General features: G+C 44.3%; 2 protein-coding genes across 3 annotated transcripts in view; one reads left to right on the top strand and one right to left on the bottom strand.

Moving 5' to 3' along the window:
- Positions 1-18,617, bottom strand: part of LOC115464350 — a 120,526-nt gene that overhangs the window by 34,809 nt on the left and 67,100 nt on the right. The window lies entirely within an intron of this gene.
- Positions 1-18,617, top strand: part of LOC115466296 (C-type lectin domain family 17, member A-like) — a 28,117-nt gene that overhangs the window by 2,290 nt on the left and 7,210 nt on the right. The window contains exons 2-3 of one of the 2 annotated variants that reach the window (XM_030197460.1): positions 6,048-6,167; positions 10,197-10,277. In XM_030197460.1, the coding sequence (XP_030053320.1) occupies positions 6,048-6,167; positions 10,197-10,277 (201 nt within the window). Of the gene's footprint in view, positions 1-6,047; positions 6,168-6,441; positions 6,511-10,196; positions 10,278-18,617 lie in introns of those variants that run through there. The other variant, XM_030197461.1, reaches the window with a different exon arrangement.

Raw genomic sequence — 18,617 nt, 5'->3', positions numbered from 1 at the left:
TGCCTTTCAAGTATTTAAATGTCTGTATCATATCCAAGAGAGTGGAATCAAATTCCAATTCATCTTAGAGCAGTGGTTCTCAACCAGTGTGTCACAAAACTTTTGGTGTACACAGCAAGCATGTGTTTCTTTTACAACCAAAAACAAAACAAAAAAAAAGGGCAGGGAAGTCCTTCCACAGAAATCAGGCAAACAACTAACAAGATGGAGGAATGTTCCAAAAAAACAAAAAAAAAGAGCAGAAATCAATAATCATCCAAAAGGTTTTTCTCCTGAAAGAGTCACATGTGTCAGCTGGACCCAACACAGTCCGTGCTTCTGTTTCGGTGATAATGTCTTGTAATGTGTGGCCTAAAAACTTGAGGAAAGTGCCTTGTCAGGGTCAAGGAGAAAAGTAATTCTCAGTAACGTTGAGTAATGCATAGTGATTGCAGCAACTGCCAATGTCTGTGAGGATCAATAAACCTTGAAGCATCAAGTTTATTTTTCCTGATCTCTGGTGTCCGTGGTTCTTTTCTCACTACCTTTTTACTTTTACTTTTGCACGCACCATGACAGTAATGAGCCTCGCTCCTAAACCAGTTTTTCTGTTCTAATTGTTTGCAAGAAACAGAACTGGAGCAGAAGCTGCCAAGGAGACTAACTGCTCCAGGAGCAGTGTGACAGTGTATGTTGTTCACTCATAGACCCGACACAGCCATGTTTTAGCATGTGTCTTTGTTAGGGTTGCTAACTGGATCCAGATTCGCCCGACAGGGTTGATCCAGTCCTGGGCTTCCCCCAATGCATGCAGGAACTTGTAGCCTCGTTTTTCTTATTTATTTATTTATTTGTTACATTTGTATCCCACATTTTCCCACCTACTTGCAGGCTCAAAGTGGCTTACATAGTACCGGAGAGGCGTTCGCCAACTCCAGTATGAACAAATACAAAGTGATGTTGTGGTAGGATAAGGTTTGTGTAGAACAGACACATTGGAGAATCATAGAGTGGAAGAGTTATGTTATGCCCATTGCGTGCTTTGGTTTCGTTGTGTTGCAGAGTCCAGGCATTTAAATTGGGTCGGTAGGGTATGCCTTTTTGAACAGGTTGGTTTTTAGTGATTTCCGGAAGTTTAGGTAGTCCTAAGTTGTTTTCACGGCTTTTGGTAATGCGTTCCACAGTTGTGTGCTTATGTAGGAAAAACTGGATGCATAAGTTGATTTGTATTTGAGTCCTTTGCAGCTTGGGTAGTGGAGATTTAGATATGTTCGTGTGGATCCAGATGTGTTTCTGGTTGGTAGGTCTATGAGGTCTGTCATGTATCCCGAGGCTTCACCGTAGATAATTTTATGAACCAGGGTGCAGATTTTGAAAGCAATACGTTCTTTGATTGGTAGTCAGTGCAGTTTTTCACAGAGGGGTTTTGCGCTTTCAAATCACGTTTTTCCAAATATAAGTCTGGCTGCCGTGTTTTGAGCGGTCTGAAGTTTCTTTATGATTTGTTCTTTGCATCCCACATAAATTCTGTTGCAGTAGCTACATGGCTTAATACCAATGATTGTATCAGGTTGTGAAATGTTGCCCTCGGGAAGAATGGTTTCACGCGTTTGAGTTTCCACATTGAGTGGAACATTTTCTTTGTTGTAGATTTCACTTGGCTCTCTAGTGTAAGGTTTCGGTTGATTGTAACGCCGAGGATTTTCAGGCTGTCTGAGATAGGGAGGGTGTAATCTGGGGTGTTTATATTTGTGGGGTTGTCTGCATTGTAATGGGATGAGAGGATGAGACAGTGTGTTTTTTTCTGCATTGCGTTTTAGTTGAAATGCATTTCCCATGAGTTCATCATGTTCAAGCTGAGCTTGATTTTGTTGGTGATTTCTGTCAGATCATGTTTGTAAGGGATGTATATTGTGACATCGTCTGCATAGATGAAGGGGTTAAGGCCTTGGTTGGTTAAGGACTTGGCTAGTGGGGTCATCCTTAGGTTGAAGAGGATCGGCGATAGGGAATCCAGTGGGGAAATCAGAACCACAAGCCCCTGCATGCAATGGGGTAAGCACAGGACTGGATCAACCCTGTCAGGAGAATCGGAATCTAGTTGGCAACCTTAGCCTGTGCCATGGGTCTTTGTATGCAAAAGTAGAAGAAATGCGAAAACTGGAACCAAAACCTTGCACGGTCCAGCTATGTCTGTAAGAATATCATTCCACAAGCCGAGTGATAAGTGTGTTAAACAGCTGACAACGCCAGTGGTAGATGCTAGCTACTATCGGCAAGAAATGCTTTTTAAAAAGACACTTGGGATCACACAAACGCAATCTCTATCTGTCTCACTTTGTCAGATTCTGTTGCCGTGAATGTCGGAGGGAGACGTAAGTACTGTTTCTCAAGTCTCCCCCGGGATTACTGCAAAGTTTTTCTTTCTTTTGTTTCATGGGAAGCCTTTGGTTTTCTTTCTCAGTGTTGGAGAGTGTGCTTCTCTGATATCCTTCTGTTTCTCTTCCTACTTCTGCAGTGTTGCATTTAAGGCAGAATCCAGCTTCTTTGAGTTTCCAGTCCAATTTTTGTCTGCATATTTCCATTTCTAATTTGTGGTCCCTTATGTTTGTGGTGAGGGTTTATCTGTTCTGTGAGTAAGATTAAGATTAAGGTGAGGGATTCAGCTAGCATGTAGTTTCTGTGCAAGGATCTATAGCTAACCTGTTTGTTCTGTTTCACCAGTAGTGTATTGGTGTTCTAGGTCCCAATGTAATATTTCTGTTGCTGCCTTTCTTGTGATTCTGTGTCCTCAACACACACATGAGCTCTCTCTCTCCTTCCCCACCACCACCAGAGGTTCCTTTGTAGGGTTACCATATTTTGTCCTCTTAAAAAGAGGACACATGTCCCGCCCCTGTCCCGCCCACACCCGCCCCTTTCGCATCCTCACCACGCCTCTGTCCCGCCCACACCCCGCCCCTTTCACATCCTCGCCCCACCCCTTGTTACATATTCCCCTCCCCTCCCCTTACTTACTGTCTACTGCCCTGGTGGTCTAGTGACCTCTTCGGGGCAGGAAAGAACCCCCTCTTTCCTGCCCGAAGCACTGCCTTGCCCTGCATCCTTCTCATTCTCTGCTCGGGATTCAAAATGGCCACCAAGAGTTGGAGTCTCGCAAGGCCGCTTCAACTTTCAGCGGACATTTTGAATCCCGAGCCGAGACTGAGAAGGATGCAGGGCAAGGACAGGCAGCACTCCGGGCAGGAAAGAGGGGGCTCTTTCCTGCCCCAAAGAGGTCACTAGACCACCAGGGCAGATACAGGGCCGGTCCTAGGGTCTCTGGTGCCCCCCTGCAGACTATCAGTTGGCGCCCCCCCCCCCCCCCCCCCAGCATCTCCTTTTTCTCTTCTCCACCATGCTCCCAGGTTCCAATCTAATTCATGTTTAATGTGGGATAAAATGCTATAAATAAGTAAATAAACATAAACCTTTAACGTTGAGCACCTGATTCCAAACGCTATAATGAAAATAAAATGATTTTTTCTGCCTTTGTTGTCTGGTGACTTTGTTTTTCTGTTCATGCTGGCCCATTACCTGATTCTGCTGCTATCTGTCCTCTTAACTCCGTTTCCAGGGCTTCCTTTCCATTTATTTCTTTACTTTCCTCCTTTCTTCTTCATTTCTTGCCTTACATCCGTAAGTAAAAGCTGGGTCCTCTGCAGACTTGGCTGTCCAGTGGATCCAGCTTCTGCCTATTTTCTCCATCGATGTGCAGGTTTTCTCCCTTTTCCCTCATCTCATCTCTCCTCTCTCTTCCCTCACCTCCATCCATGTCCAGCATTTCTTCTCTCTCCCTTCCCCTCCATCCATGTGCATCTCCTTCCTCTGTCTTCCCTCCCCTCCATGCATGTCCAGAATTTCTCCCCTTTATCCATGTGCATCTCCTTCCTGTCTTCCCTCCCCTCCCCTCCATCCATGTCCAGCAACCCTCCACTCTCCCCTGTCCTCCATCCATCCATGTCCAGCAACCCTCTTCTCTCCCCTGCCCTAAATCCACCCATGTCCAGCAACCCTCTTGTCTCTCCTGCCCTCCATCCACCCATGTCCAGCAACCCTTCTCTCCCCTCTAGCCACCCATGTCCAGCAACTCTACTCTCCCCTCCATCCACCTATGTCCAGCAAATCTCCTCTCCTCTGATCTCCCCTCCATCCATGTCCAGCAACCCTCCTCTCCCCTCTAGCCACCCATGTCCAGCAACCCTCCTCTCCCCTCTAGCCACCCACCCATGTCCAGCAACTCTACTCTCCCCTCCATCCACCTATGTCCAGCAAATCTCCTCTCCCCTGACCTCCATGTCCAGCAACCCTCCTCTCTCCCCTGCCCTGCCCTCTATCCACCCATGTCCAGCAACCCTCCTCTCTCCCCTGCCATCCCCTCTATCCACCCATGTCCAGCAACCCTCCTCTCCCCTGCCCTCCATGCATATCCAGCAATTCTCTTCTGTCCCCTGCCCTCCTCCATCCATACCCAGCATGATTCTCCTCTCCCCTGCTCCTGCCTCCATCCATCTGGGCGAGCGACGCCATGGGTCTCCCCTTCCCTCCCCTTACTTACTATCTGCCCCACGCCGCCCTTGGGGGTTTAAATCTTTAATTTACCTCCGTCCCAGCGGTGGCCGCGTCATTTCAAAGCCCGCCATGCCTGTCTCTATTCTTCCCTCCCTTCGTGACGTGAGTTCGTTCCGCAGAGTCCCGCCTTCTGACATCATTTCCTTGAGGGCGGGACTCTGAGGGAACGAACTCACTCCCTTCGTGAGTTCGTTCCCTCAGAGTCCTGCCCTCAAGGAAATGATGTCAGAAGGCAGGACTCTGCGGAACGAACTCACGTCACAAAGGGAGGGAAGAAGAGAGACAGGCAGGGCTTTGAAATGACATGGCCGCCGCTGGGACGGAGGTAAATTACAAATTTAAACCCCCAAGGGTGGTGCGGGACAGATAGTAAGTAAGGGAAGGGGAGGGAAGGGGAGACCCACGGCGCTGCTCACCTGCCCAGAAATCCAGACAAACGGGTGGGCGGCCAAAGCCCCTCGGACATGTCCTCAAAAAGAGGACATGTCCATTGAAGTCTGGATGTATGGTAACCCTATTCCTATGTATCTGTTTAACCCTTTTGTTCCTTTATTTATTTATTTGGATTTTGCTCACACCTTTTTCAGTAGTAGCTCAAGGTGAGTTACATTCAGGTACTCTGGATATTTCTCTGTCCCAGAAGGGCTCACAATCTAAGTTTGTACCTGAGGTAATGGAGGGTTAAGTGACTTGCCCAAGATCACAAGGAGCAGCAGTGGGATTTGAACCAGCCAACTCTGGATTGCAAGACCAGTGTGCTAAGCACTAGGCCACTCCTCTACTCCTTTATTACACCCTGTAGCAGGGATGTAGCCAGACACCCAATTTTGGGTGGGCCTGGGCCCAAGATAGGTGGGCAGAAGAACTGTGCCTTGTCCCACAAGTGATTTGGTCTCTCCCTCTCTTGCCTGCATGCCATATGGTCTCTCAAACATCCCCCCTCCCCTCATACCTTTTAAATAGCAGATTTTCACCTGCAGCAAGCAGCAACTAATACACACTGCTCACGTTGGCCCCATAGCCTTCCCTCTGATGCAACTTCCTGTTTCCACCTAGGCAGGAATATATCAGAGGGAAGGCTGTGGGGCCAGTGCGAGCAGTATGTACCAATTGCTGCTCACTGCAGGCAAAAATCTGCAATTTACAAGGTATGCAAGAGGGACAGTTATTGGGAGTTTTCAGCTGGTGGGGCTTGGCCCCGCCAGCCACATCATAGGTATGCTGCTACTGGGTGGGCCTGTGCCCAAAGTGGGCGGGCCTGGGCCCACCCTTGGCTACGCCACTACCCTGTAGAGAATAAATACCACTGTTACACATTCCACCGAAACAAAAACTTAAGATGATTCTTAGGAGTTTCTACCCTTTCTATCTGATTATATCACACAGTAAAAAGACTTTGGATCACCCTCAGATATTTCTGCGCTTTTCTAGATATTTTCTCTACTTCTTGATTTCAGATATTTCCAGGAATCATTCTCCAGGAAGAAAGGGTTGCAGTTATAAGTTCCTCCTCATCTGTTTCCTGTTGGGGATCTCACTCCTGTGGCTTTTCGTCTCTCTCCCAATCATGATAAAGTGTAAGTATGACACAATCATCTTGAAAGGAGAAGTAAAACTGTGTACCAGGGAAACTAAATTCAGTCTTCAGGCCGTCACATTTTAGCAGTGGTAGAAAGTTAAAAAAAAAAAACTACAAGAGATTCCTGGAAAGAAAAAATTGACCCACACTGAGGATTTCAACCTCCAGAGAAACAGCCTGCATGATGGTTTCCTAAATAGAGCCGGATGTGAAGGAGTAAGGAGGGTGGCCACTCCTGATAAAAGGGGTAAAGAAGGTGGCTGTGCATGTCGGTGTGGTGATGGGGAGTGGTGTCTGTGGAGGGATATGCAGAGAGACTTGCTGCAGAATCTTATCTGCAGGTCAGTAGGGGATGAACAGTGGAGGCGTATGCAAAAAACACAGTCTTTGATTGGTAGGGCTGGCCCTCTGTGCCAACTCTCAGATAAAAGTTATGTGGAAATCAATATGCAGTGGGAATAATTCTGTATTTATTTATTTGGATTTTGCTCACACCTTTTTCAGTAGTAGCTCAAGGTGAGTTACATTCAGGTACGCTGGATATTTCTCTGTCTGAGGAGGGCTCACAATCTAAGTTTGTACCTGAGGCAATGGAGAGTTAAGTGACTTGCCCAGGATCACAAGGAGCAGCAGTGGGATTTGAACTGGTCACCTCTGGATTACAAGACTAGTGCTTTAACCACTAGGCCACTCCTCCACTCCACTTTTACAGGCAGATGTGAGGTGTTGCGCTGCTGATCGAGAGATGCTTAAAATGCAGGGGGTCAAGCGGTAGAGAGAAAGGGGCTGTTGAGGGAGCCGAGGGTAGGCAGATGGGGACTGGATCGGGGGGCTCAGATGGGAGAAGGGGACTACTATTACTACTACTGCTACTTATCATTTCTATAGCGCTACTAGACGTATGCAGCGCTGTACACTTGAACATGAAAAGACAGTCCCTGCTCGACAGAGCTTACAGTCTAATGAGGACACACAAACAGGACAAATAAGAGATAAGGGAATATTAAAGTGAGGATGATAAAATAAGGGTTCTGAACAAGTGAATAAGGGTTAGGAGTTAAAAGCAGTATCAAAAAGGTGGGCTTTTAGCTTAGATTTGAAGACAGAGATGGAGCTTGACATACCGGCTCAGGAAGTCTATTCCAGGCATATGGTGCAGCAAGATAAAAGGAACGGAGTCTGGAGTTAGCAGTGGAGGAGAAGGGTGCAGAGAAGAGAGATTTACCCAGTGAATGGAGTTACGGGGAAGAATGTAGGGAGAGATGAGAGTGGAGAGGTACTGAGGAGCTACAGAGTGAATGCACTTATAGATCAATAAGAGGAGTTTGAACTGTATGCGGAAATGGATAGGAAGCCAGTGAAGTGACTGGGTTAGGGGGGCTCAGATGGGAGAATGGGGCTGGAGCTAGGGTCTGAGAATGGGGCAGGAGGGAGAATGGGGCCATGCCTGTGGCAGGGGCAGAATGGGTCTGGGGCTGAAAAGTAGGGTAGGTGAGAGAACGGGGCTGGAGCTGAAAAGGGGGGCCATAATGCAAGGCAGGTGAATGAAGGGGACTGAACTGGGGGCTTAAATAAAAGCTCATATTCAGATTAGCAGTATCCGCTATCCCCTAAATTCTGTAAAGGACGGTAAAAATTGCACATGCAATGTAATTGAATAACGAGCCAATTAGCGCCGATAATTGGGATCTTAAGAAGCCATTTTTGGTGCTAATTGGAATTTATTAAAACGGGCGTGTATAGCTTAGCACTCAGCGCAAAGTCTATATCAGCAATTCTGCCAACCAAACGACTGGTATAATGCGTGCATCTATCTGCATGTATAATAAACCGCATGAATAAGTGCTAGGCACGCCCATGACCTGCCCTTGCTCCACCCAGGACCACACCCCCTTGCAATTTTATGCTACAGAATTTGAGCTTAGAAGTTACTAAGTAATTAGTGCCAATTATTGATTGTTAAGCCCAATTAGCATTTAATTATGTCATTAAGTCACGTACACAACTGATATTATTTTATTACTTGTCCGTGTAACTTTGAGCACTAAGCATGAAGTTGGGCACAGCACAGGGGCGTATGCGTGGGGCCACAGGGGCCTGGGCCCCCACAGATTTCGCCCTGGCCCCCTCCCGCCGCCAGCCCTCCCCCGCTGCCGTTTCTTACTTTTGCGTCCGCTTCCTCCTGCGCCTTTAAAAATATTTCTTCGGCTGGCGGGGGACCCCAACCCCCGCCAGCCAACCCGTGGTGACAACTTGCAAATTCTTCCTCCACCGTGGCCAACATGCTGGAGTTGAAAGCATCTGAATCCAGTTCGGAGTCTGACGTCTGCCCCCTCCCTCTGGCTCTGGCCCCCCCCTACCGCCGGAGGCCAGATACGCCCCTGGTTGGGCATGCAAATTTCTACAATTAGGGAGAGTCCAGCCGATATTTAAAACTATTTAACCGGTATCAGGATGGCTGGACATACTTACAATTAATATAGAGTAATATTAAACCAGCTTCTGACCTCTGAGAACTCACCCCTCCCTCAGGGATCATGGAGGATGGCAAAATGGACCAAATGGTGCTCAGAGGCCCATAGCCCTTTTGTTTCTCAATTACTCCTGATTAACATACCTTTTGTTCCATCTGGGAGCAGGCTCTCTAAGAACAAAGGAAGCCAGACATAGAGGCTCCAAGCTTTTGATCTCTACCAACCCTAGACAAGGATTGCTGACAACAGGAACAGAAGAGTGAGAACAGAATCAGGCTCTTCAAAAAATAGAAGGACAAAAAAGCAGATCAATAAAAAAAATGATTTTATTAAATGACAACCAAATATTCAAATCAGCCCGACATTGGCCGTGTTTCACCCAACTGGACTGCGTCAGGGGCTACACAATGTTCTTTACAAGTCGAGATGACAAATGTACGAAAGTCTGAAATCATGAATCTTCCAAAGTACAGTAAAAAACAGCATGAACCAAATTAATCATAAAAGATAGTGACGTGAGTACCGTCCTGCACCTTCAGTGGAAGCCGGGCGGTAATTGTCATTCTGCACGCATAGATGATTACCGCACGGTTACTGCATGAGACCTTACCGCTAAATCAATGGGTGGCGGTAAGGTCTCAGACCCAAAATGGGCGCGTGCCAATTTTTATTTTGCCTCACGTCCATTTTTGTTCAAAAAATTTAAAAAGGCCTTTTTTACAGGCGCACTGAAAATGGATATGCGTGCACCCAAAACATGCGCCTGTACTAGACAGCCCATTTTTCAGCGCACCTTAGTAAAAGGACCCCTTATTAAAGGATGACTCAACACGGTACTATGTTTTGGCTTTGATTTGAAAGATACCCCTGACGAAGACTGTGTTTGTCGAAACATAGCCCGTGTTGGGTTATTCTATCAGCATTTATTTTGAAGAATAAACTTTGGTCATCCTGAACATTTTGGTTGGCTTTCTCCACTTCTTTGGTTTGATTTGTCGACTGTGTGGAAATCATCATTGTTTCAAAAACTGTACCCCACCTAATTTCAAAAATATGTGTGGAAGGAGAGGGAGAGATTTGCAGGACAGGGGTGGTTTGGAAGGCCCACCCAAAATAACCAGTCTGGCTACGCCGCTGCTATAGAGTCAGTAGAAAAATGTTTTTTCCATAACTTCCTATGGATTACAGAGATATCGATGTTTTAAGTTTGATATATTTCAAATGCAATTTTCAAAAAAAAAAAAACTACTTTTGTTTTTATTTATAAACGTTTCTCATTTTTTGAAGACGTCATTAGTCCATACCCGAGGCTGAAATTTTGTAGGATTATGCAATTGATATTCCTCTATCTTGTAGTATTAATAAGTGTAAATAACCCGCTTTTGGTATCTTTTCGCTCAGCGGGTCACAAATGTGGAAGACTTTTTATGTCTCTCTGAAAGTATAGGGTCATTTCCCGCTGACAATTTCATCTTATAAGCTTAAGGTACAGCCACTGTATCCAATTCCCAAGCTTGCTGAATATTAGTATGAAAATGAATCTCTGTCTCTAGGGTATTTGGACTTGGCTGAAGTGAAACAGAAGGATCTATCCAGGATTGACAAGTCCTTAGAAGAACTGAAGGAAACCGTAGGTAAAAACATCAGGATAAATATAATACAAACATATGAAACCCAGTTTTAGATACATCATAGAGATGAGAATTGAGACATCCAGGCCAGGACACGCTCAATTCAGTACATTTCGTTTTTCATGTTTTACACCGATACAAATATTTGAAAATTTTGAAATCTTTTTTTGAAAAGGAATTGGTATATGGAAGTGCAATGATTACGGGGGAAAAAAAACCCCCCAGAAAACAATCCTCCATGGATCTCTATCAGGAAAAGGACAAAATTTTCACATTCAAGGTGCACAAAAATCAATCCATTATTGAAGGTTTATGCTAGGCTCGACACGGGCCATGCCTGCATCAGGAGTCTAAAGAACAAATACAAAGCACTAATATAATTGTTATTTTGATATTTTGATTGTTATTCATATTTATATGTGTACTGTTCAAGCTAATATACATTTGTTATACATTTTTGGTTTGTTTGTGATTCTGACATTTATTTATTTATTTATTTATTTATTGCATTTGTATCCCACATTTTCCCACCTTTTTGCGGGCTCAGTGTGGCTTACAATACATTATGAATGATGGAAATACAGTTTGTTACAATTCGGTTATGGATTACATTGTGAAGAGTTATACGAGACAAAATCTAAGTATCGTTAAGGAGTATATCAATGGAAAAGAACATTGAAACATTGGAAGGAAAACAACGGGAAACTAAAGGGCAATATATAATAACGAAAAACATATGGTATACATTTTTCTGTGATTAAAGGTATGTGTGGTGAGATTTTAGGATTGAGAATTCATAAGTGGATGTGTTGATGTATAACTGAACAGTGAGTGTGGATTTTATATGTTTTGGTTCTTATTTATTTATTTATTTGTTTTTTTATTTTTATTGGGATTTATTAACCGCCTTTGTGAACAGATTCACCCAAGGCGGTGTACAGCAGGTACAATTTAACATAAAATTTACAATTTTGTTAATAGCATAACAATAGTAAAATAACCAAGAATAAACTAAATACAATAAATGAGGTAAACTTGAAAACTATCGTGAAACAGTATAAAAAATATATACATTTAACAGCACTGGAATTCAAATAGCAGAGCTATAATACAATGTTAGCATAATACTAATGGCAAACCTAATAAACATGCATTAGAATATTCAACTAACATAGATATGATGCTAAAGATTTTCTACAATATGGCCTTCCATATAGCTCAGGGACCAAGAGCAGATATATGATGGGAACAAGGTGCACGGTCGGTACAGAGTCAGTTGGGATAATTTGATGGTTGGCTAAACTCAAGGCAAGTTCTTTGTATAGTTAAGCAAGAGATAAGGAACTGATCTAAGTTACAGTGTGTGTCGCAAGCTAGTCTAAGTGCAGAATGAGTGTACAGTCAGTCACCCCACATATTAAAGACTTGAGAGAAGAGCTAGGCTTTCACCTGCTTCCTGAAATAGAGGTAGTCTCGAGTTACTCGTAGCTCCTCTGGGAGAAAATTCCAAAGTGTGGGGGCTACTCCTGAGAAGGCTCACTGGGGGTATCACATGTTACAATTTCTTTTGATGATACTGATGATCCTTGAGAGGACCTTAGAGGTCTTAAAGGTATGTAAAGGGCTAACTTAGTCTTTAAGTACTCTGGCCTATTTTGTCTGAGGACCTTGAAAATCAAACAGAGAGTTTTAAATTTAGCCCTGTAAGGTACTGGTAACCAGTGTAGTTTTTGAAGGAAGGGTGTGATGTGGTCACGCCTATTGTAGCCTATCAGTCCTGCTGCACCATTCTGAATTAGCTGGAGCTGGTACAAACTCCTTTTGGTTTGACCAGTGTACAGGACATTGCAGTAGTCTAGTCGTGATGTTATCATAGCATAGACTACTGTGGTCAGACTCGGTTTTTCAATATATGGAGAGAGATTTCATAGCTGCTGTAGGTGATAGAGACAGTGTTTAAAAGTTGTTTGAATTTGCGGGATCAGATTGGGTGATGAGTCTAGCAGTATCCCAAGATTGCTAACCTGTGATTTTAGGGGGAGTTCATAGGTATTTTGAAGTCGGGTATTTCTCCACTTGTATTTGGTATCCCAAAAAAATCTATGTTTTATTTGGGTTCAGGCAAAGTTTGTTGTTGTTTGCCCATTCCTGAGTTGCAATTAGGCAGGCAGTCAGTTTACTCAGAGCTGTGGGTAGATCTTGGTCAACGGGTATGAGTAGTTGCACATCATCAGCATAGATGTAGAATTTTGTTGACCAAAGCTAGAGGCTTCAGGTAGATATTAAATGAAATGGAAGACAATATGGATCCCTGTGGCACCCCACAGTTCAGTACCCAAGGAAATGATGTGCTGTTTCTGAACAGTGATTGTTGTTTATCTGACAATTTTTTTTATTTTTGTTACATTTGTACCCCATGCTTTCCCACTCATGGAAGGCTCAATGCAACTTACATGGGGCAATGGAGGGTTAAGTGACTTGCCCAGAGTCACAAGGAGCTGCCTGTGCCTGAAGTGGGAATTGAACTCAGTTCCTCAGGAGCAAAGTCCACCACCCTAACCAATAGGCCACTCCTCCACTCCACTCAAATAGGATTTGAACCAAGTAAATATGTGCCACTGATACCTTCTGTTAGTCTTGTAAGCAGTGCTTTGTACTTGTTCTTTAGACTCCTGATGTAGGCCAAAAGGTCTAGTAAAGGATTGATTTCTAGCATCTTGGATGTGAAAATGCTGTCTTGTATCGTTAGTGCAATGATTACAGCATGGAGAGAGAGTGATATAAGTGATCTTGTTGATCGGTAACAGTCTCTCAGTAGTTATGAGCACTTCGAAATTTAATTATGAAATTTAATTAATTTTGTTTACATTTATATATTTCAACAGTCAACTGTGGGCTGTTCAGTATTATATATATATATAGTTTCCCCCAGTTTAGCATGAACTAATTTAAATCCCAGTTTCTGTGTTTGGGTTGTTCAGACCTATGTATTTTCCAGCACAGGGATCTGGTGCAGCCATTTTGTTATTGACCTGGCATCTTCCATGTAGACGTGGTGATTCACGTATCATCCACGTGTGAGTGCTGGTACTTTCTCGTGTAACCAGCCCATTTCACAAGTCCGCCAAATATATATGTCACCAATTAAGTAATGAGGCTGCAATAATGTGTATGTGGGGGGGAGGGGGTTTCAAGACAGAAATGAACCTTGTGAGATTAAGTAGAATTGGCCTAAATGATCACTTTTTTTAAAAAATCTGTACGTGCTTCTGAACTGGTGTAAAAGATGATAGGGAATTTTTTTTTAACCTAGATGTGTATTTTCTATGTAAGATGGGGGACCATCCTCTAATTCTATAAACATGGGCACCAAATTTTGCAACTAGTGCGCAAAATTGTAAGCCCAAGTTATAGAATAGCGCCTAACTTAATTGTTTAAGTAGGCACTAATTGGCTTTAACTTCCAGTAATGACCCTTAAATGGTGTTAAGTGGAAGCAATTTGCAGTTATGGGTGTAACTGCACTTAGTGCTAATCTATAAACACGGAGGGGCATTTTCAAAAGAATGTCCAAGTCAGAATTGGCCCAAGAAAACAAGAAGGCAGATGATCCGCAAAATCCAACGTGGAAGCAAACAGAAGCAGATCAATCAAGGTGTAGTGTACAACTTTATTCTAAAAAAACGCCCGACACAGACTGTGTTTCACCCACTAGGGTTGCGTCACGGGCTTGAAAACGAAACAGGTTCACAACGGAGCAAAAAAAACCAGCATAATGTGTTCCTCCAAAACTAGCTCAATCCACTTAGCAGGCTGAAGACATCTAATCTGGTCCCTGTTTCATGCTTTTTTTTTAGAATAAAGCTGTACACTACATCTTGATTGATCTGCTTCTGTTTGCTTCCAGGTCAGAATTGGAATCAAATGCATTTATTGGAACAATACCCGACGTGGCCACGTTTCGCCCTCAGGCTGCATCAGGGGTACAAAGTATCAAAAGTGTATATAAATATATCATATACACTAATAGTGGGATGAGAACCGTTATTCCAAAATTCTAGTTCCACTTATCTGCTACTTCCAACTGAACTGATATGCATTAACGTTATAGAACAGTTTGTGCCTAAATTAGGTGACGACCCCTCTTATTCTATAACTACGTGCGTAACTTAAAGGAATGCCCCGATCTGCCCATGTCCCACCCATTTTCACATCCCCTTTTTTGACTCGCACTACCATGATTCCCCTGATGAAGAATCTCCAATTTCATAGATGTAAGCAGGCTGTAGCTGTAACCAATTTGGTCGTATTCTGCACTGATGCCCTGATATCACATTATATGAAGCATCTATCTGATTCTAGTTATAGACGTTCCTGCTGCTATTACCCTGCCTCTTTCCAAAAGTCATTGAATCCAGTCAGTCTCTGGTCCCATAATACCATTGATACCAGCCAGGGCATTCACTTTCGATCCATTAATTTCTTTCTCTCCTATCTAGGAATAAGATAAGGCTTACTCGTTGCCTTACCTACCTTCAAGCTGGTGTGTCTGGGGTATTTCACTCTTGCTTACCTATTCCAAAGCAGCCTTCTAAAGATGGAAGGCCTTCACACGCTTTTAAATACCCCTCAAAGGTAGTTACCCTGGAGGCTTTTTCTCTTTCTCTGCAAGAACCTCCACTATCCCAGCACCTCTAAGGCTTGAGAAATCAAGAAGGGCAAAAGGTCCTTTCAGCACAGAAGGTCCACTGTAGATTCTGTCCCTTTCCAGGGGTAATCTCTGGTTGTCCTGTACCACTTAATCCTCAGTTAGGGGGACCTGCTGAGAACCCTGAAGAATAGATACTGCTCTTCATCGCACTTAGGATTTACTTCCCTACAGACCTCTCCAGGTTCTCAGGCCTGTCCTTGAGGAGGTGGACTTTTCTCAGGAAGAGTCCAGTTTTAGAACCCTGATCCATTGTACTAAAGGCCTAGTGTCTCCAATTCACAACTCTAGGAGAAATCAGCAGGAGCCCCCCCCCCCCCCCAAACACTCTTCTTGATATTCCCTTCACTGGTGTGATAGATGTTGAAAGTCCTGCAGACCGAAGAACATGAGCAGTCATGGAGCAGTCTTGGAGAGGTCAGGGCATGTAGCACACTGTGCAAGGTGCACAAAATGGCCAGCACTCCAATCTCAGTCCTGAAACAGGAGACCATGCCGATACTATTGCAGACAAAGTGGAAAGATATCCACCAGCATCACCACTCTGATGGAACAGTAGCCTGTTCCTCTCCCCTATAGCATCCTTAGTTGTTTACAGTTTCCATGCGTTCTGAAAATTTGGCTGTTCAGAGAAATCAAAAGGGAAGGAAATAGGAAATGATTTACCGCCTTTCTGTGGTTTTTGCAACTACATTCAAAATATTTTGCATAGTATATACAGGTACTTATTTGTACCTGGGGAAATGGAGGGTTAAGTGACTTGCCCAGAGTCACAAGGAGCTGTAGTGTGAATTGAACCCACTTCCCCATGATCAAAGTCCACTGCACTAACCACTAAGCTATTCTTCGGCATATATGTGCTAGAAAGCTACTGTTTGTTTGTGTAGGTTTTGTTTATTTTGTATTGTTTGTATTATATTTTTCTTGTAATTATTGTATATTTAATATATTTAAACTGTTACATATTTTATTCCTGTTGTAATTTGAAAAGTAAAAAGGCAAAATGTAGGTTTTTACAGTAAATTAAAATAAATGCTTCCTGCACATCCTCTGCTTTCCAAGGCGTCCCTGCAACACAATCTCTGAGGATCTTCAAACTCCCCCATAATCTACCCTCAGATTATTTCCTCCTATTCAGAAGTTATGGTTGGGGAGAGGAAGAAAAGAGGAGGGGGAAGAGAAGATGGCCCATCTGGAGTGACTGCAAGCCTCCCATCGATCCCTTCCACTTTCCCTGGCGTAGGACCTTTAATCAACTACCTCTTAGAAAGACCCCTAGGTAGCTACATAAGTACATAAGTATTGCCACACTGGGACAGACCAAAGGTCCATCAAGCCCAGCATCCTGTTTCCAGCAGTGGCAAATCCAGGTCACAAATACCTGGCAAGATCCCAAATAATTACAAAACATTTTATACTGCTTATACCAGAAATAATGGATTGTCCCCAAGTCCAGTTTAATAATGGTTTATGGACTTTTCCTTTAGGAAGCCGGCCAAACATTTTTTTAAACCCCGCTAAGCTAACCGCCTTTACCACATTCTCTGGCAATGAATTCCAGAGTTTAATCACACGTTGAGTGAAGAAACATTTTCTCCGATTCGTTTTAAATTTACTACTTTGTAGCTTCATCGCATGCCCCCTAGTATTTTTGGAAAAAGTAAACAAAATGATTCACGTCTACCCGTTCGACTCCGCTCATTATTTTATAGACCTCTATCATATCTCCCCTCAGCCGTCTTTTCTCCAAGCTTAAGAGCCGTGGAGGGGCATAATCGAAAGCGAACGCCTATCTCCATGGGCGTCTATGTCCGAAAACGGGTACGTGAAGAGGCGGGACAGACAGTATTTTCGAAAAAATGGACGTTTTTCAGCTGGGCGTTTGTTTTTTTTTAGCGATAATGGAAACTAAAAACGCCCAGCTCAAAAACGTCCTAATCCAAGCCATTTGTTCATGGGAGGGGCTACGATTCATAGTACACTCGCCCCCCCTGACATGCCAGGACACCAACTGGGCACCCTAGAGGTCAGTGCGGTGGACTTCAGACAATGCTCCCACATGCATAGCTCCCTTACCACGGGTGCTGAGCACCCAACTCCCCTCCCCCAAAACCCACTACCCACAAATGTACAACACTACCATAGCTCTTAGGGGTGAAGGGGGCACCTACATGTGGGTACAGTGGGTTTTGGAGACCTCCCATTTACCAGCACAAGTGTTACAGGTAGGGGGGATGGGCCTGGATCCACCTGGCTGAAGTGCACTGCGGTACCCACTAAAAGTGCTCCAGGGACCTGCATACACGCAGGCCTCTAGGACTTGTTGCTGCTATATAACATTGGCACACCAGTTGACACCTGAAGACTAATCTCTCCGAAAACGTCCTTTATTGGAATAAGCACGCTTACTCACAGTTAACTGCAGATCAGAGGTTGTGCCCCACTGGCAACGAGTCTCCCTGGTACTGAGATTAGCAGTAGGTCCGAGCTGGCAGAATGGTGTACAATGCCCTCTTTCAGCCACATTCAAGGTAAGAACTAAGTTCTGTAACGTGGCTAACACGTGAAAGGGATCTAAAACTGTCTTACAAAAATGGCCACTACTTCATGGACTACCGGAAACAAAACAGGGCACATTCTGACCCAGTAAGCAGGGGGAAAAGCACCATGGAAGTAGAGCCTACCAACTACCAACATCATGAGCATTTGCCACAAGCTAGTGGAATCACGGAGCCCAATACCCTACACCCACCACAATGCATTGCTGATGTGACTCTGCAGTGCGCATAACAGAAAAGGTGTCACACTCACCCGAGAGCCACATCAGAACCAGGGAAAGGCTGTCAGAGGATAGAACACATTCTGCTGTCATGGAGGTAGGTACGGCATTTGAGGCTGGCATAGAGGCTGGAAAAAAAGTTTTTAAAGTGGGGTTTTTTTTTGTGGGAGGGGGTTAGTGACCACTGGGGGAGTCCGGGGAGGTGATCCCCGATTCCCTCCAGTGGTCATCTGGTCAGTTGGGGCACTTTTTTGGGACTTGTTCGTGAAAAAAAAGGGTCCACAAAAAGTGACCCAAAATCACGGTAAAACGCCTTTTTTTTTTTTTCGATTATCAGCTAAAGACGCCCCTCTGTCCTCGGCCGATAACCACGCCCCAGTTCCGCCTTCACCACGCCTCCGACACGCGCCCATCAACTTTACCCATTTCCGCAACGGATTGCAGTTGGAAACGCCCAAAGTCGGCTTTCTATTATACCGATTTGGGCGCCCACGGGAGAAAGACGCCCACCTCCCGATTTGGGTCGCAATATAGGCGTTTTTCTCTTTCGATTATAAGCAGGCTAGCCACTTTAGCTTTCCTCATAGGGAAGTCGTCCCATCCCCTTTATCATTTTCGTCGCCTTTCTCTGCACCTTTTCTAATTCCACTATATCTTTTTTGAGATGCGGCAACCAGAACTGAACACAATATTCAAGGTGCATAAAATCAGCCCCAAGTCACTTGTCCCAGGATTTCACTATTTGCATTCTTCTTTGCCCCACCAGTCAAGGCTGCATGGGTACCATCTTACCATCTGCTAGAAATAGAGAATGTTAAGCATGCTGCTGCATGGGATGATGTAAGTGAAACCAGTT

The sequence above is a fragment of the Microcaecilia unicolor genome, chromosome 3, assembly GCF_901765095.1.
Source record: "Microcaecilia unicolor chromosome 3, aMicUni1.1, whole genome shotgun sequence".
NCBI classification, from domain to species: domain Eukaryota; kingdom Metazoa; phylum Chordata; class Amphibia; order Gymnophiona; family Siphonopidae; genus Microcaecilia; species Microcaecilia unicolor.
This window is presented reverse-complemented; position numbering and strand designations above follow the sequence as displayed.